This window comes from Gambusia affinis, linkage group LG21 (genome assembly GCF_019740435.1).
Source record: "Gambusia affinis linkage group LG21, SWU_Gaff_1.0, whole genome shotgun sequence".
In the NCBI taxonomy this organism is placed as follows: Eukaryota; Metazoa; Chordata; class Actinopteri; order Cyprinodontiformes; family Poeciliidae; genus Gambusia; species Gambusia affinis.
In genome coordinates this window covers 3,330,219-3,350,212 of record NC_057888.1, presented here as the reverse complement: position 1 = coordinate 3,350,212, position 19,994 = coordinate 3,330,219, and the positions used below count along the sequence as shown (strand labels likewise).

General features: G+C 36.2%; 1 protein-coding gene across 2 annotated transcripts in view; it reads right to left on the bottom strand.

Annotated features, from left to right (window-relative positions):
- Positions 1-3,478: 3,478 nt before the first annotated feature.
- The window catches only part of LOC122824189 (cadherin-10-like), a 38,963-nt gene continuing 22,447 nt past the window's right edge, over positions 3,479-19,994 (bottom strand). Inside the window, exons 4-12 of one of the 2 annotated variants that reach the window (XM_044104485.1) lie at positions 18,260-18,379; positions 17,271-17,438; positions 17,010-17,191; positions 15,575-15,828; positions 12,012-12,148; positions 11,812-11,933; positions 11,449-11,557; positions 10,191-10,442; positions 3,479-6,686 (exon numbers count right to left, since the gene is read on the bottom strand). In XM_044104485.1, coding sequence (XP_043960420.1) covers positions 6,196-6,686; positions 10,191-10,442; positions 11,449-11,557; positions 11,812-11,933; positions 12,012-12,148; positions 15,575-15,828; positions 17,010-17,191; positions 17,271-17,438; positions 18,260-18,379 — 1,835 coding nt within the window. In that variant the 3' untranslated portion in view covers positions 3,479-6,195. Of the gene's footprint in view, positions 6,687-10,190; positions 10,443-11,448; positions 11,558-11,811; positions 12,149-15,574; positions 15,829-17,009; positions 17,192-17,270; positions 17,439-18,259; positions 18,380-19,994 lie in introns of both variants that reach the window. The other variant, XM_044104484.1, reaches the window with a different exon arrangement.

Sequence of the window (19,994 nt, the reverse complement as noted above, 5' to 3'; positions counted from 1 at the left end):
TTTGGGTTGCTATGCAACGGGCGGGGCTTGGCTGGGGTTGCTAGGTAACAGGTTACATTCCTGAAGTTTTTGGAAAAACAAGAAGTTACTGCCAAAGAACAGCAGAATGTGTTATTTTAAGCACTTGGGGTGTTTTTAGAAGAAGTTGTGACCCAAATGGAAGCACAGAAATGTGAATTTTACGTATCATCTCTCCTTTAACCATTTTGCCACAACTACAAACAGTCACCCACTGATCAGTTTTGTTTGCGAAAGTGTTTCAAGCTGCCTTTCCTTTGGACTTCCCAGATGCTCCTGTGTAACAAACCATCTGTTGTCATGTTACTGGGTAATCCCAGAACTCCCGATGGGTTGTCAGCATGTGAGTTTAACCCAGAGCCCTGGAGGCAACCAGGACTGAACACTGCCACTCACAGCAAAACGAAAACATTTTCTTATTCCTGGCAAACCTGGAAATCTATAAGGTTTAACATCCAGTGCTGATATTAATGTATTATTTGCAAAACCTCCCTGCTAATGTTCCCTGAAAGCCTCCAGGCTCATAGAGAGGGTACAGATTATCTACCTCAGACGCCAGCAGACACCCCGAGGGGAGCAGATGCCCTCTTCATATGTTCAGGTTTCAGCTCAGGTCAGGGTGTCGACTCACGAAACGCGCTGCAATTCTGCTGAAATAACGACGCAAGGCCAAACGTTTCTTCATCAGATAAATCAGATGAAGAACATTTCCTCTAATGCTTCCCACTGGATGTAAAGTTGAGCTCTTGTTTCTGGGTTAAATTAAGGAGGGTTAACATTCACTGACTTGCACACTTTGTGTTAATTATACATCACAGCTTCCCTATATTGCACATACGAAAAGTCACATTTGATTTGCAGAAATCACGTTTTTTATGATCATATTAATGTTCAGAAGAAAGAGACTTATTTGTGTGACTGACAACTGCTATAAACTAATTTTCATTTTGAAAAAAATCACTGCAAAAAATCTAATTATTACCAAGTATTTTTGTCTAAGTCAATAATTCTTTTTAATATTGATGAAAAAAGTGCAGATTATTTTACTTGTAATGAGACATGTAACAAACCTTCTTTCAAATGGTTCAGAGAAAAGAAGTTACATTAAATTCTAAATATAATGTAAAATAAAGGATTAGATTGAATAGATATGCCATTATAGATCTGGCACATTATCACCAATACTTCATATTTTTCAGTATTGGGACTGATATTGAAATCGGTGCATCTCTAAGCAGCACAAGGCAGCTGTGTAGTAGAAGTAAGAAACACTGCCACCTGCAGGTGGGAGTTAGCATCACTTAAATCCAGTGTTTTTGATAAATTTTAATTTAATTTCCCTTTGGGATTAATAATGTATTTTGTATTTAAATTTTTGTGAAACGTTTATAATAGACTAAAAATGATGCATTAGTGAAAAGAAATGTGAGGATCTGTTGATTTTTGCGTGAATTTCCTTGCAAAAAACTGGAATTTAGCAGAATACAGATTAAATCTGCTTAGATTGGATTTCTAAAAAATATTTAATCAGATATTATCTTGAAGGATCTATTTTGTGTCCCTTCAGAAGGCCACATAAAAAGCTACAACGGGCCGAATTTGGCCCGAGAGCCTTGGGTTTGACACAGTGAAAGATATAATGTGGTTCATGAGATGTGTTGAGTCGGTTTTATCAATATATGGAGATCAAGGATGGTGATTAAGGGGAAGGAAAAAGGTCTCAGCAGATCGGCTTTGTGTGCGAGTCGTGACAGAGAGCGGGGAGGAAGTCACAGTCATCTGACACACAGACACAGTCAGTTTCACCACGGAGCAGGCGCAGCGTGAACTCCAGAGACTCAAAAGGTTTCCTTCAGAATTAGGTTCAGCCTCTCCCGCTTTCAGAGTAATCACTAATGCAGAAAGAAGCAATCGCTGCTGACGCCCCGCGCTGGCCCCAGTCCAGAACCTTACGCGACGCCTTTCAGGGAAAATAAACGTACTACTTCAATTTTTTCCACATTTTAAACCCTGGAAATTTTAAGTATTTTCTTGGAATTTAGAAGAAAACATTTTAAAAGTAGACTTTAATTTTAACCAAGCCTTCTGTGAGTTATATGATGTAGTGTATTAGTTATGAGCCTGTCACAATAACCAGTTAATCAACTGATTGCATGATAAATTAAAACACGCTCAATAACTTCTAGTCTGATTATTAGTATTTTTTGAGGAGGAAAAAAGTGATTCAGTTCGATTTTTTTTGCCATAATGCGACCTGATTTTTTATGATGGTCTGAAAAAATAAAGGTCGTATTTTTTCAAAGGGACACTTGAATACCCGATACGTATTCAATCTTTTTGGATACGTATTGAAAAGATCGGATCAGACCTGAATCTGTACAGCCAGGTCCTCAAAGTCATTGATACTTGACAAGTGTCACTATTCTGCGTCCTTATAGGCAAGCGGGAAGAAAACTGACGACCACAGCGGACAATAATGAGGCTTAAGTTGTTCATATGCTGGTTCCAGGCTCCAGTTCGGACAACAACTTCAAAATCATAAGAGAAACAAACACGCTTTTTTGGCAACAAGTTAATGTATTTTGGTGTCTGGAAAATGAGCCGTTTCAAAAACCTCTTCAGCGTTAAGTCACATGCGCCGTTACCTAGCAACCCTAGAGTTCTTCCGCCTGTTACCTAGCAACCGGAGCAGAGTTCTGGCACCTTTGGAGAGCTTTTTTTATGTGCTGTACAATGGGATCTGGAAAAGACAAGTGTTTTGTTGTTGACTTACCATGCAGAAACCACTTGCTGCGTCCTTGCTGGTCGTGCAGGAGGCTCTACTTGTGCTTTTCAAAGATGTACGGTTGTATAATTGCACATCTGTTTGCAGCCATCTTCACGTGCGAGCGTAAACATCGAGTTGAGCTTATTTGGTTTTAAAGTGACAAGTGACTCATCCACCTATTCTAACCTTTTCAAGAAAGCTTAACAGATCACCTTTAACACAGTTTTAAACTCCAGAACATTCTCCTTGACCTGTTTGGTGTGTTGTAGCAAACCAAAGTGGCCTTCCCTTCACTGAACCACTGTATTTAAATTGAATCCTCTGGATTTTATTTTGTTGGCAGAATTTTTTGAAGACCGTTAATCGTTTGCCTCTGACTTCACACTTTATATCAGTCTATTACAAAACCCGAATAAGTACAATAAATAGGTCTGAGGTTGTCTTGCAAGACAGTGTGAACAGTTTTACAGATAAAAATGTAGATTCTAACAGGAAACATAGCAAAAAACATCCCTTAACACTCTCTTCAAGCTTATAAAACCTAAATTTAGACGTGCCATATTGGTCTATTTTATCTGTTTGATAGTAAAATTGGGTCACAGTTCACAGAATGGACATCATGCTCTGTTAAAGAAGCTGTAAAACTAGACGAGACCATAAACAGTTTTAGAAAATGTTTATTGAGGTCACAAATCAAACAAGAAGTAGGGTCATTTTCCCAAAGACGTCTGCACAAACAGTTTAATACTTTCTGCAATGACTGAACATAAAAACATCACAGGGATTAGATTAATTGCTTGGCTGCTGGATTGGAGGCACTGTCTTGTACACGTGTACCTAATCACCACTTAACTCCATAAAGTGTGATTTATGGAGTTCTTATTCAACTTTCCAAAGCAAGAACACTTTATTTTTAATGATGATAGCTTTCTGGCTCGGAGTAATAACAAAAGTTTGACAATTTGTGGTTGCAGTATCATTGGGATGTGTCTTTTGTAGATTAATATTGGAGTTTTAAAACTCTCTGGAAGTTCAGGAAGAGTTTTTTTTAGTCTTTTATTCTGAAATTGAGGGGTTCTGCATAATTTTGAACTGGATATTGGTATTTTCTAGATCTAGATACAAAAGAAAATTAGGCTAATTAAAACCATGCATGTTTGTTTTTAATCCACGGTTGCAATATCAGGGGCAACATGAGGATTTTAAAAATATTTTTAAGCAGCTTCTAATGTCTGCAGATCACATTAAATGCATAAAACGTCTCCAAATTTTTCTCCTGCATATTTACTCTTAATAATTACCTTTATCAGCTTAATTTTGTTTGTGTTTGAGCCAAATGAAAGAGAAAGTGTTTTAAGTAGTGTAACAGAAATGATGTTTTGCTACATTGCTGTTTTTGCTAAACTCATGAATAAAACCTGCAGTTTAGGGGTCTTTTAATATAAGGTATTTGTTATTGATCCCAAATTGTTGACTTTTCTAGCAACAAACTGAATTTGTGTGTTAAATTTGAATTTCAAAACTTAATTTTTGACACCAGCATGCAATTTTGATTTGACTTTGATCCATTTGACAAAAAGTTTAAATAGTTTATTACCAAACGTTTTGAGCAGAAACATATAATAGACTCTTTTTTCTGATTTTAGTTTCATTTTTAGATAATTTTGTACTTTATTACATTATATATTTATAATATCCTATTAAACCACATTTATCTTTAAATCGGACAAAGTGATTTTAAGTAAGCAAACTGTTCATTCTTTCACAAATTTAGCATATTTGATTATTTCCAAGAAAGAATTGTTGCATTTCTATTACAGAACAAAATCTTGTAAAACTGAAAAGAAGCATGGCTTAACCCTTTTCAGATCATTTTATTAAGAAAATAAGTATAAAAATATAAATATAAAACAATATGACTCAGCATTCAAATAGCATGAAAGCAGTGTGTGACAGTTTCCTACAACATACACTTTCCATTACATATTACACCTACATGATGAAATGAATTCACAGTTTGACAAAAAGAAACTCCACCAACCATTCACATGAACATTGTTCGTCAGACAGATATAGCAAATAGTTTATACGATGTCCATCATTAAAAACACTTTGTACATTTACAGTATTTAATGGAGTTGGCTGGAAAAGCCGTCGGACTCCTTCCCCCCGTTTCCCACCCAAACCAAGCCGGCACCATTTAACATTGATAGTATACAATACTACTATCGTTCATGTTGATTACAAAACACATTATTCACACCATTGTTGACAAAAGTCCTAAAATTTAAAGGCATCTTTACTGATTATGACACAAAGAGAAAAAAAAAAAGCAAAAGACTGAGATTTATATTGGATCTGCTTATAGAAAACTCACTTCAAGTCTCAAGTCTGTGTTCGAATTGTCCAATCGTTTGCAAATATTGGGATTTTGTTTTGGTTTGAAACCAGTAAAAGGAAACTAGTTACATTTACTTTTACATGAGTAATTTTATTAAGTATTTCTACTCTTACTTGAGTTAAATTTTTGGATTTTCTATCTACTGAGTGAAAAACAAAACAATTACCAGACACAGACACACACCTGCAGTTTTAGCTAAAGTTTCATTTATTGAAAGAAACTGATACGAAAACAATTCTTTTCCACCTATTTTGTTATTGTTACTGATCTTAAATTATTATGCTAAAATAATGGCCCAAAAGTGATTTGTAAAAAAACAAACTTCTTTTTTCGAAAAGATGTCTTAGGCAAAGAAAAGAAGAGTCACTTTTGACAAAAAATGACTTTTAGGAAGTGTATATTACTTCAAAGTGGTTGTAGAACAACAATATTATTGTTGAGGCAATATATCGTCCAGAAAAATTTTATGAGCAAACATTTCAAACATAGCTTCCTGTTTCCATATCATTTTTGACCAGAAATTACTTTTAGGAAGCTGACGACATATATTATTTGAAAATGGTTTCAAAATGACAATGTATTGTCTTGTTAAATGAGTGAACATTTCGAACATAGCTTCATTGTTTCCACGTTACTTTTGGCCAAACGTGAATTGTAGGAAGCTGACGATATATATTTATTTGAAAATGGTCTAAAACAACAATATTATTGTTTATTATTGTTGTGAGTGAACATTTCGAACACAGCTTTTCCGTTTCCAGGTAATCTTCCACATGAGGGTTTAATATAGTGCGCATGAGTTTGTGCATTTTCACGCACATTTGTAGGTGGAGCAAACAGACAACCAGTTGACTATCAAGCTAGCTAGCAAACTAGACAAACAGATAGCTTGATAGATATTAAGACAGACAGGCTAGTTAACTAACTAGACAAACATGTGTCTGGCTAGCTAGTTAGCCAAAAGGACATTGAAAAGGAGTTTGGATTATAGAGAGACGGATGGCTTCGTTTAGGTCTCTCTGTCGGGGCTTCTCCCTATGTACATCTCCGCCAGCTTTTTGAACTGTGGTCCCCAGTTGCTGAGGTAATCGTAGTCGTGGTCGCCCTCGGTGGCGGTGGACTCCAGCGAGCTCAGGGACTCCGCCAGGGACCCGGTTCCCTCGTAAGCGTAGGTGGCCAGGGAGTCGTAAGGGGGCGCAGTGGGGTCGGCATCGTTCTCCTGCAGCCGCCCGTTTATGAAGTCTCTCACATCCGTGTTATCCTTTATCGGTGATGTCCTCCGAAAGGGAAACAGCATTTCGGGTATGATGTCCCTGCGAAGCTTGTTAGCATCCATCACCTCCGGGTTGCGCAGCGTGCCGATATCAAAGGCCTGAGTGTCCTCCTCTCCTCCGCCCTCGTCGTTGTAGCTGACAACGTTGTCTCTGACATCCTCTTTGGAGATGATCAGAGGCTCCTTCTTCCTCTGTCTCCTCAGGGCAGCGAACAGCACCACGATCACTGCACAAAAACAGCAGAGAGGGAGCGCAGAGCATAAGATGCGTGCCTCTGAACATGTGTCATGCATTAGGGAGCAAAAAGCAGAAGGGAGACACATTTGCTACCAGTGACAAATCCCTAACTCTGCCTCGGGCGTTCACCTCCTATTATTAAAGATTCAGTGGAAAAGCTTTTTCTTCCCCTTTTTCTCCTGAATGGCACTTTGACTTTATAAAATGCACCGCGGTTCGAGGATCCCATTTTGCACTCGTCAGCGAACATCTTCAAATTTCATCTCGGGGGTGAAAACGCTGCCATGGATGCTGTTGTAGTTGAGCTATGCAACTATTTCAAATTTAGTTTTAACAATTTGTTTTTTGTTTTGTTTTTACAAGATATCTTAGCAGAAACAAAAAAAAAAAACATATGCGTACATAACCCATGCATTACTCATCCCGTTTTTAACAAAATGTTGATAAAATTGCTGTAAAAAAAACCTTACAAAACTTAGAATTCTGTGTATTTTACAGAAAATGTAACCTTAAATCAAAAATACAAATCCAATTTAGACTTAAAAATATAAATAAGAAACAAATCAACTCAATTTATTCCTGTAGACGAAAGATAATAAGTGAAAATATTACGACTTTATTCTCGTAATGTTACGAGTTTATAAAAATTTGACTTTATTTTCAAAGTATTACAACTTTATTCTTAAAAAATGTCAACTTTATTCTCCAAATATTCCGAATTTATTCTGGTATTATTTCCACTCTACTCTGGTTGAGTTTATTCTCTAAAATTGTTACTTTTTCTCAGAATAACATCACTTTATTTCTGAAATGCTACAACTTTATTCTTGTATAATTTCCACTTCTATTCTCGTAATATTATGACTTTAATCTCATTATTAAATTTTTTTTTCAGTACGGCTCTTATACTCGATCTTAAATTTGTATTTTACTCGATTAAAAGGAAACACAGATATATGTAAGATTTTGTACCAGTGATGATGAACCGGATCAAATAAGAACAACTATTATTTTTCGAATTAAATGCAAAGAAGTTTGTGTAGGAAATGTGAGAAAACATGTAAATATTTAAAGGGCATGAATTTGATGAAATGAAATCCTCCCTCTGCCTCTTCCTCTCTGGTTTTTCTCGTTTTCCTCCCAGTGGGCTCCGCAGCGCTCTGCTTGCCTCCCACCTACGCGTTAATTGCAAAGCTTTCAGCATGGGCTGAGGCCGTTTCAGACATTAGGACATTTGTGACTGGCCAGTGCACGATTTCAGACAAAACATAAGTGCAGCTCCAGCTTCCCTCATCTCTGAGTCAAATGGAGGTGAATGAGACAGTCTGTCAGGGGAGTTTCAAAGGCAAAAAGCTTCAGATAATGAGCAGATGTCATGATATTTTGTTTGACACGAGAGGCATAAAAATTCAACCTTCAGTTCACTTGAGAGGCTTGTTGAGATCTGCCTACCGGATATTCGTTTATGTATCTGGAATTTAAAATGCAAACAGATGGAAGAAGAGCTGGTCTTTTCTGAACTGCTTGTGTCATTAGTCTGGTCAGAGGAAAAACGAGGATGAAGATGAGGTCAGTTCAACACATGGAGGGAGTCAGAGTTTCTTATAAACAGCAGTGAGTAAGCCCACACATGCATGCTAATTTATCAGGATTTTTTTCTGAAGTTATTGTGATTATTCTTACAACTTTTGCACAGCTTTTTGCAGCACGAGGAATTATTGTTTCTTTTTTTTGTCCAGGAAACGCAAGGAAATTAGGTTTTAAGTCTTATCTGCTCTTTACTAGTTAGATAAATAAACGAGACTAAGAAGCCCCAAATTATCCCTAGGTCAGATGGTTTATTGTGGCCAAAGTAGATGGAAAAAGAGGATTTAATCTCTGCCAAAAAAAATTTAAAAACTAAGATTTTCAAAAAAACTCAAATTTTTAGATTAATGTCAGAAATTTTGTAGAAAAAACCTGGACATTTGTGAGTTTGAAACGTTGACAACGTTCTTGAAAAAACTCAGAAATGTTTAAGTTAATCTCAAAAATGTTCTGGAAAAAGTCCGAAAGTCTAACAAATTTGCATGGAAAAACTAACATTTTGAGATTCAGAGTCATTTTTGCGGCGAAAAAAACAGGAAAACTTTTGCATCTAGAAAGTTTAGGTTTTGCTAGAAAAAAAAACTCAGAAATTTTGGAGAGAAAAATCAAATTAAGGTGAATCTCAGAAATTTCCTAGGAAAAAAAACGCTGAAATTTCTGAGCCTCAAAAGTTGAAACTTTACTGGAAAAAACTCTAGAAATTAGTCTCAAAAATATTGAAAATGTAAATTTGCAAGAAGAAACTCAAAAATCTTATAAAAAACTTTAATTTGACTTTAAAATGTGTAAAGATTTCACCAAAACACCCGGATGTTAAGCGCTCTCTTGTTTTCACAAGAAATCTTTTTATCTTGGTGTACTTTCTGTTTCCAGATCTTGACCATAATGGCTGTTTTGAGTTGGAGATTTTGCCAAATGTGGTACCAGAGATTGCTGAATAATCAATCTGAATGCAACACTTTTCATTTTGTATTCATGTAATTTTTGGAGCACAATGCTCCCTTTTGCTTTGTGCAACTTTGTGTTGCTTTTCCACATGAAATCTCAACAAAAAACTGGCTGTAATGCGACAAAATGTCAAAAACTCAAAGGGTCTAAATACCTTTACTTGCGCTGTATGATTTCAGGATTAGAGTGCGTCAGTTTACTGGAGCACAGGCCCTTTTTCCCACCGCCAGGAGAAACCGTCGTCCCTCCTGATTGAGTCTGTATAATTTGTGCATCGGCGTCGGTGTGAAATGTAAAATCTGCAGTTTGAACTCATGTTTTCTTTAGAAACTTGATTGGATTTTCTAAGCCCTTTTCATCTCTGCCTTCCTACCTTTTTCATCTACGATGTGCGGCTTATGTGGAAAAATAAGATAGGCATGAATTTTAAGTGAAACACAGGGCAGCTGCCTCAGAGTGAAATGGCCTGGCAATGCATATAAATAGCTCGCTGTTTTAAGGTGCACATTCGCTTGTCATTGATATGCATTTTACATGAAATTTTACACAGTTACATTGACTTGCCAAAAGGTTGGAACAATGTGTAAGCGAAGGACTGGATGCTTTGTTACGTTATGTAGCTTTAAAGAGCATCAGCTAAAGGATGCACAGGGTTTTGTAATTCTGCAGGTTTCTGTTTGTTTTGGGTGAAAATTTACCTTTATTTGACTTAAAACAGGAGATTTTATTCTGATTTAACTTCAGACTGTTTTTATTTTTTTATTAGACTTATGAAAATATCTGGTTTCATCTGTAAATTTAGTCTTTTAATCAAACATTAGAGTAAACCTTGAGAACACCTTTTAAAATTTCTGGAAGAGTTGAAATCTTCCAGGATTTCAAACCCTGAAAATGTGTCGATCTGAGACTAACGATGGATTAATTCCCTCTCCTGCCACAAACCGTCACAGACACTTACTGAGCAGGATGATCACGCAGAGCAGGATGGCCACCAGCGCTCCGGTGGTGAGGCCATCAGAGAAGGGCAGCACCTCCGGGCTGCAGGACTGCATGTTGCCGCGGCTGTCGCAGGCGCACACGCGGACCACCAGCGTGCTGGTGCTGCTCTGGATGGGGTAGTCGTTGTCTGAGATCACGACGGGGAGGAAGTACATGCTCATCTCACGCCGGCTGAACCCGCCCCTCCTCGTCAGGATGTTGGCAGTGTTGTCTGCAGGAAGACGGAGATGGTGCGGGTCAAACCAACGTCACAAATGTTGGAGATAAAAACTGAGAATTTATAAGTTGTGACCTGTTATGCTTCATTGAGCAGGTTGAGAGAGATCCATGAGCGAAACAATACATATTCATCACATCTTTTGCACAAAATCATTCTTTACAACGGCGTCTTCCAGCAAAAAGACTCACATTTTCAGATAAATCTCAGAAAATGTCAAGATTATGCAATGCAATATCTGAGTCTGAAATCTAAAAGATTTAAGATTTTAAAGAGTTTAATATAAAAAAGGTAGAAAAAGTGGAAATTTCTGAGTTTGAAAATTTTTGCTTGGAAGACATTTTGGGATTAAGCTGACATTATCTAGAGAAAACAAGAAAAAATTTCAGTTCACAAGTCAAAAATTTGCCAGAAAGAAATAGGAATTTTGAGACTAATCTAAAATTTTCCAGTAAAAACTGTAAATTTCAGTTTAAAAAGTTGAAAATTTGCTATGAAAACCTCTGAAATGTTGAGATTAATCTCAGAAATCGAAAAAACAAGACAATTTATGAGCTCTCAAAGTCAAAAATTTGCAAGTAAAAACTGAAATTTTGAGAATCTCAGAAATCTTTTAGAAAAACAGTGAAACCTTCTGAGTTTGGAAACTTTTAAATTTGCTAGAAATACAGAATTTTTTTTTTTTTTTTTACTTTTGGAGTCAAGAAATTTTTTGTGTATTTTACAAAATTTTGGAAATTATTCTAGACGTTTCGGGTTTTTTTGGCAGACATTTTCTCCTTTTTGCTCTATTTATAATGACCCTAATACGCCTCTGTAGTATTTAGTCAAAATCTAAATAAATAACCAAACAATAATCATAGCAGTTTTATATTAAATATTCCATCCAGGAAGAAGAGCAGTTGAAGTTGCAGGAAGTTCCAGCGACTCAGAGTTTCTGTTTCTGTGTTTCTGGTACAAATGTCACTAAATGTGTGCCGGGATCTGAACTTAATCCTACCGTCCTTGTCAACGATGGTGAAGTTTGGGTTGGTGGCGCTTATGCTGAAGACAAATTTGTGCCCGACAAGCGGTTCATCTGTGTCAACAGCGCTTATTGTCTGAATCAGCTGCAAAGGGAAACAGCAAACGCTGAGTATTAGGCACGAGAAAACATCCATAATTCTTCTTAATACGGGGGATTTATTGGGCATGTGATGCGCAAATAAAACATTTATGCATGAATCTTGTAATGCAGTGATCATACTACAACCTCCTGCAAACGGGTTTCAAGTCACAAAGGGAAACTTAATGTGCTCTAGACAAACGTAAACACGGTGTCTAGCTGTGTGTTGAAGTTCATATTTTAACGGATTTCATTCACCTGTCCTGCCTTGACATTTTCACAGACGAAGGTGTCGTAGGACATGGCGAACTCTGGGGCGTTGTCGTTGACGTCCAACACCTTGATGAACACGGGCACTCGAGTCGTCTGCCGAGGGTTGTCTGAAACACGAAAATGAAATGTTGTCACATATTTCAGGACTGAAGAGAGATGTTTAAGGAACTGAGGGAGGAAGTTACTTATTTCGGTGGCCACCACAGAGATGTTGTGCCATTTGGACATTTCTCTGTCGAGGGATTTCAGTGTTGTGATGGTGCCGTTCACAGACTCTATGTTAAACAGCCTTTCCAGATCCGTGTGTCGGTCAATGGAATATCTGCAAGAGGGACACAGACGTCGTTAGCAACAGTAGATTTAAAAAAGCGGAGTTAGCGCTGCTATCTTCTAATCTTTAAATGATTTATCCGGTTTGGCTAAGTTTTCTGAAGTATTCTTGGAAATCTTCCCTACTCTGGGAATTTTTTTAACAAAGCGTTTGAAAGTGCAACATGTGAAGCTGGAACACAGATGAAATGTTAAATGCAACTGGACCTGTTATTGGCTGGTGCTTGTAAAGAGGCCAATCCCAGAGCGCCATTCATTTTCCTAGTAGCTGATTGGCTGGAGCGGAGATGAGAACAGTGTTGCCATTTTAACCACCAAGTTGTGCAAATTGAAATTGCAAAACTAAATAAGCTTAATGGAAACACACCATTTTCAAAAAAACTAAATTTTTGATAAGGTTTTGCGCTGGGATAAGGTGTTTTTGGCCATATTAAGTGAACATTTTTCAGAAAACTGCAATGGAAATACATTTTTTTGCATCACGAGTTAATCCACAAAAGCACTGGGCTGGTACAGGATGTTACTACTGTCAGAAATGCAGAAGAGGAAAGGAAGTAGTTTCCACATTAGCAAAATATAGACAAAAATTTGTGTGTATTTGGAATGGAAATACAGCAACTGTTAGCTTATTTTATACAATACTAGACATGCATTAAAATATGAACATAAACAAGTATTTCATTTCCTTTTTTGAATTAGATAATCTAAATTTTATTGGAAATAACACAGCATTTCTTTACTGAATTTTTTTTTATATTGAATTAATTTTTTTGCATTTACTGAATAATAATTGGATAGCAGAAGATGCCTAATAGGAAATTTTTGTTTTTGCAGGAGAAGCTAAAACTAAGTCACTTTAGGAGTTCTGGGTAGAAAATATTTACAAAGGTACTGTTATTTTATTTGCTAATGTATATTTTTTTAACAGTTTTGTCTAAATTGCCTCCCTGAGTGTGTTGTTCTATCATAATGATTAATTATTTACTAAATTAGTTGATTATTCCACTAATCGATTAATCGTGATTAATCGTTTCAGCCCTAGATAAAGTATATTGTGAATTGTGGCTGTAATGTGATAAAAATGTGAAAGAGTTCAAGAGGTCTGAATGCTTTTGAAACATTACATCCAAAATCTTATTTTCATTTTAACTTGAAAAGAAGAATCCTTTTAAATATACCCTGGACGATGCTGAGTTGTAATTGAAATTTCTGGCTTTAGGCTGAATGTTGGGTTTTGTTTGTTTAATTTGCATAGATTTGTTTTTCAGAAGTCAGAAAAGAAAGAAGAAAACGTATTCTCTTTTGTCAAAAGATGACGCCTCTCTTTTTTTTTTCCTGGAGTCGGCTCATTTGTCATTGTCACCTCTCTTGCTCAGCCGAGATTTGAATATGCAACACGAAGCGCTGCGTGGTGTGCCACATCTCCTGCGACGGGGGACTGGCGGCTGCCATATGTGCGCCGAACGGTTTCTATGACCCACGCGAATCAATACGGCAAATTAGGAATGTTTGACTTTGCGCGGCGCCGTGGAGGGAGCTTACATGATTCTGGGAAATAAACATCGTCTGAATTCACTTCGCCGTCTTCCGTTGGGAAATCTCCAGTAGGGACCTCATGAATAACACTCCTTCTCTCCCCTGTCGGAGCACTGACACGTGGGCGGGTTGATGGATTAGATAAACCTGGTGGGCACATTTTCATCTTCACTGCATAAAACTGACAAGGAGACTGTAAATCCACCATATCGCACTTCTTTCTGTATTGATTTTTTTTCTTTTTTGCTGGTATAATTGAAGAAGGGGGAATAAGTTTCGAAGAGATCAAATTAGGAGAATGAAGCAGAAAGCCCACATGGTTGTCGAGGAAATGTTTGCTTAGCGGTATATTGATCTAGCCTTAAGTTTATAAGATGAAGCTGATTTCATTTCATGCAGTTACAGTAACTCACAAAAGTATTCACACTGAAAGAATCGATGCGTTTCATGAGGTTTTCATCTTGTAAATCGACATAATAGAATGAAATATTCTTTATTGTCCCACCAGGGGATTGGTGTGCAGCTATTTAGCTCTATCCATCTTAAAAAAGTGACCTGTGTCTCTAACTTCCCTTTGACTTAATTTTTAAAATATGAAACATTAAAGTTTGCTATAAATTTTTAACAGAATGCATTAAAAAAAGGAATGAAGGACACAAAGTGGAGTCAAGGGTAGAAGGTAAAGAAGAAAAGAAGGAAAAGAAGGAAAATTAGTTGTTGATCATCTCAATAATCGATTAATACGATTAATCATTTCAGTCCTACTTCAACAGGTGAAAAGTTCAGGTCTTTCTGCTTCAGTTAACATCAAATACAGTGTAGAGCCTATCTGATTATTTGATTGGCTGACAAATAATTAGATGAGAAAAGATGCTTAAATTTTTAATAATTTGAACCAGGTGAAGCTAAAACTGCAATTTGAGATTTGCAATTTTATAGACAAAGTAAGTTTATTTCTATCTTAAATGCAAAATGTATATATTATTTGTACAGTTTTAGATTAATTACTGTTGTTTCAGCAAATGAGTTTTTCTTTATCTACTCCAGTTCATGATTAATCAATCACTAAATTTGTTGATAATTACTTTTAGTAATCAATTAATCACAATTAGTCTGATTAGTCGTTTCAGCTGTACTTCTATCAAGTGAAAAGTTAAGTCCTTTCTGCTTGACTTAATACCAATATAGTGTTGAGCTGATCTGTTGACTATTTGATTTACCGATCAACAACTGGACAACAAGTGTTGCTTAATATATATATATATATATATATATATATATATATATATATATATATATATATATATATATATATATATATATTTTTTTTTTTTAAATAGTTGTATTTAAAATGTAAAATGTTTATTTTTGTAAAATTTTAGCTTAATTACTGCTCTAAGTATGTCAATTCAGCAAATGGTCGGTTTTTCCAGTCAGTATACTCCAGTTAATGATTAATCGATTACTAAATTAGTTGACGATTATTTCAGTAATTGATTAATCACGATGAATAATTTCAGCCCTACTTCTGACATCAACATGTTAAAAGCTCAGCCCTTTTTGCTTGAATTAACATCAACACACTGTAGATATAATCAGCAGATTATTTTTGATTAATTGATTAATAATTGGTTAGCAAAAGGTGCTTCATAGAAGATTTTTTTTTAAAGGATTTCAACCAGGTGAACTTTTGGGTAGAACATATTTACAGGTAGCTTTTGGAACAGATAAAACACTTCTTTGAGTCTGTGCAGTCCAGTTAATGATTAACTGACAATAACTGAATAATCACGATTAATCACGATTAATCGTTTCAGTCAAATCAAAAGCCTGTAAATCCATAAAGATAACTTATGTGGGATCCTTATTCTGAGAAACGTACTTCACTGGCTTGTTGTCTGCGTCGGGATCTCTGGCCAGCACAACGCCGACGAAGCTGCCGGCGGCCGTGTCCTCGTGAACTTCGATGATGTAAGGGTTGCGGGTGAAGACGGGCGGCTCGTCCACATCCTCCACCGTCACCTTGACCGTGGCGTAGTCTTTGAACTGCACGCCGTGGATGAACCTGGCGTCTAAGTAGGTGTTTTTCACCTCCACTCTGAACTCATAGTCCCTCTTACTTTCATAATCCAGCGCCTGGAGATGAAAGAGCACCAGAGAAGGAAAGCTGTAGACTTTTCCATTTAAAAGAGAAAGCCTGCCTCCGGGATTTTAATATGTGATTCATTGCGTTTCATTTGTCTGCCTTTATCTTACTGCCTCTCTAAATTCAGAGTAACAAATCCAAGTTAAGAATACTAGAAGATCTTAGGGGAAAACTAAAGAGAATTTCTTGCAAAAGGCTCCTTTATATTATTCATTTTACAGGCGCATGATATCTGATTTTACACTGCGCTTCAAAAATAAATCCTGTCATATCTTTTTTTGCATGAATAAATGTTTTCAGGGGGCCATTTTTTTCTTCAGAAGAAAATCATGCTGGGGTTAAATGTTCTGTTATGTTGGGAGGGAGGCGTTTTGTAAATCCAGGCTGCCTCAAAAGATGGCTAAGGTTTGACTGGAATGGAAATGTGCAATAAGTTTCGAGTTCATTTCAATCCCAAGATATTTAGAAACATACTAACAACACTTAAACCGTTAAAAAAAAAAACTTTTAGAGATAGTAGTTGACAGAAAGAAATATTCCCTGTATTATTTTTCTCATTTTGTCTTGTTACAACCACAAACTTAAATGTGTTTTTTGGTTATTTCCTGTAAAACAAAAAAATAAAAATCATAAAGTCGAACATAATTAGGATTTAGGTGGAAAATAATGCATTTTCTGTATCAACAAACCAAAAACCATCGCTAACCCCAGGCTGAAAACAGACGCACTCAATAAATTAGAATATTATTAAAAAGTCTGTTTATTTCAGGAAGCTTAACTCAAATTGAAACATTATAAAGATTAAATGCACTAAGACGGATGTTTGAAACTTTTATTACTGTTAATTATCATTTTTCACTTACAGTTACAGTTTTTGGCTTAATTAGTACTCTGAATATGTTGTTTGAATACGATTTATCGAATACTAAATTAGTTGACGATTATTTCAATAAGCGGTTAATCACAATTAAGACGATTAATCGTTTCAGCCCTACTTGAATTACACACAACTTGATTGCAATGGATTTGATCAGATTTAAAAATACTGCAAATGTCGTGTAATATGTCTTCATTTCATAATGATCCACTACTTAAAATCCAAGTAAAATACATAAAGTTCTGATTGTAACATGACAAAATGTGCAGAAACTTGTAAAGGCCGGGACGATACCTTTTTAATGATGATGACTCCTTCCTGCGTCGCTTGGTCAGTGATGATGTTGAATGTGTCGTGACCGCCAACGATGCTGTACTCCATCTCGGCGTTGTGGCCCACATCGGGATCGTCGGCCTTGATGCGTCCGATGGCGCCACCTATCTCCGTAGACTCCACCGTAGTCACTCGGAAGGAATCTAAATGAAATTTAAATGTCCGTTTTTCAGCGTTTTAAGCCTCTGTTGAGTCAGTGGAGACATATTGGGAGGTCCTTACGGTTGGCGAAGCGTGGCGGACTGTCGTTTACATCGGAGAGGGTGATGCTGACTGTCGTGGTCCCTGAAAGTCCACCCATCTGTCCAGCCATGTCTTTGGCCTGAATTACAACCTGGTAGTGCTCCTTCACCTCTCTGTCCATGCCAGGTAGAGCCGTCTTTATGGTTCCTAGTAAAAAATATATACATTTTATTATATTTATATGATGATTGGATGAGATCTGAAAGGAAATCAGATTGCTGATAAGGTTAGAATCCATGTTTTGGTGATTTTCAATACCTTCTACATGAATCTAAATGTTATATGATCCAAAGGTATTTCATTGCAGAATATGCTGCGATATTCTAAACTTACAAATTTTCAGCAGTTTTACCCCAAATTGCTTTAAAAAACCCAGAACAGAAATTCTGGCAAAGCGAACTCTGGTGCAGTTCAAATGCATAAAAGCAGGAAGTGGATTGTACCATGCGGCATTCTGGGTAAATGACACCAAAACAGTGAAAAACTACCAAGAGAAATGACTCGTGGTCTTCTACCAACGACAAGAGCAGACTAACTAAAATTTAACGCCACTGTAATTCTGTTCACTTTTCGTCAAGAAGGGTGTTGCGCTCTGCGTCTTCCTCTGAGGTTTTCGTGTCGTTTCCTTCAGTAGTTCTTGCTGCAGCTCCCCCACAGGAGAGGAGGGGAACAGGTTTGTTCAAAAAGTTAAGCTGCAACATGAAAGCGAAACGCAGCAGTTGAAAATGTATCAAATGTTGCAAATTTGGTCCCCATTCGAACCGAGTATGCAGCACTATCAGGTGTAAAAACACCCTAAGATTGCTTACAAGGTTAAAATTTTATTTTACATTGCTTAAATTATTGTGTGATCTCCTTAATGTTGTTTTTTTTATTCAGTTTTGTGATACAAATCACGAAAATATGATAAATGTGTAATTTCTCATGGCATTAGAAAGGCATCAGAGACTTTACCGGGTTTGTCTTACCGTTTTCTGAGTCCACAGAGAAATACGGCTGCCCCTGCAGGATGCTATACACCAACTTGGCGCTGTTTCCGTACGTTTGATCATCGGCGTCAGTGGCAGTCACTGTGACCACAGACGTACCTGTGAAATGCAAAGAAAATACGCACACAGTCAAGTTCAGCTGCTTGTTATGCTGTGATGTGAGTCAACTTATCTTCTTGTTTGCTTTCAATTTGCATGGGCTGGCTGCAGGCCTCAGAGCGCTTTTCAGCCATGCAATTTTTTCCAGCTTTTAATACCAACCGTGCCCTCATGTTACTGTTTAAACCAGTAGCCAGTGACTAATCTTTAGTGACTAGATGGCCTAAAAACAGGGCTGGAGTTTAGTTTCTCCTGGCACCTCAGTGATTAAACCCTGTTTTTTTGTTTTTTTTTTTCATTTCATTTGTGCAGTTCCTTTGAGCCTTGGTGAGACTGAAACAAGCAGCCAGCTGTCGAAACTAATGCAGTTAGTTAAAAAGGACAAGAGTTGAATATAGATTTTCACAAACTAATTCAAATTAAATATATTATGATGTATTAGGGCCAGACTAAGATTTTTTTTTTTATTATGAGAATAAAGTTGCAATATTATGAGAATGTCATATGAGAATAAAGAGTAAAACAGTAAAGTAAGAATAGTCGTATTTTGACAATGTTATATTACGGGAATAAAGTCGTAAAATTACAGTTATTTTTGTAGTATCACAATTTTATTCTTATACAAGTTATTCTTGTAATACTACAACTTTTTTTTTTTCATTTTCTTATTATGTCCTTAATACAAAGTCGTACTATTGTACCTAAAATAGATGAGATGCAAGTTTGCATTAGTGGTCACAACATAAATTCGCATTTTAGGCAATAAAAATATTCATTTTACTATTTAAGAAAAGAACCAAATTGTTTTGTTTGAATTTTTTAATGTATTTTTAATATTCTATAAAAATGCTTAAGTGGTGAAATGAAAAATCTGAAGAATGTTGCAAATTCCTTATCCGATTAATCAGTTAATTGTCAGAACAATCGATTAATCGTTTCCATTTTTGTCATATCTGCTTCTGGGATCATTAAGATTTTTGAGAATTGTCATTTTGTTTCAGTAGCTCGTATTTTTTCATAAGTAGTGCTTTACAATTTCAAACATGAAAGCAAATAAAAGAATAATTTTGTTTTTAATTTTTTGCTTTACAGCCATAATAAATATGGTGTTGGTAATATAAATGGTTATTTTCTTATTCAGAAAAGAAACTAAACTGTTTATTTGCATCTTTTAATGCATTTCTAATGTATAAGAATGTGGTATAATGGAAAAATCTACAGAATATGGCATTGTTTTCATCCAATTAATCGATTATGCTGATGATTAATCAATTAATCGGTTCTAGTTTGGTTTTGTCGGGCTCAGGGTTTATCAAGATTTCTTCTTTGGAGAACATTTGAAGTTGATCTTTAATTTCAGTGGAACATGTATTTTCAAAATTAATGCTGTACAATTTCAAACGCCAAAGCAAATAAAAGAATCATTTTGCTTAGAATATTTTTTTTTTTTGCTTGACAACCATAATAAATAGGAAATCCCCCCATTTTTGCTCAAGGTTACCACAATCAGAATCTAATGGTGTAAAAAAAAAAATAAAATAAGTGAAGCTTACAATCAGCTCAGCTCCTCTTAGGCATCCAAACACTGAAATTGCCTCAGTAATAAACTCCGCTT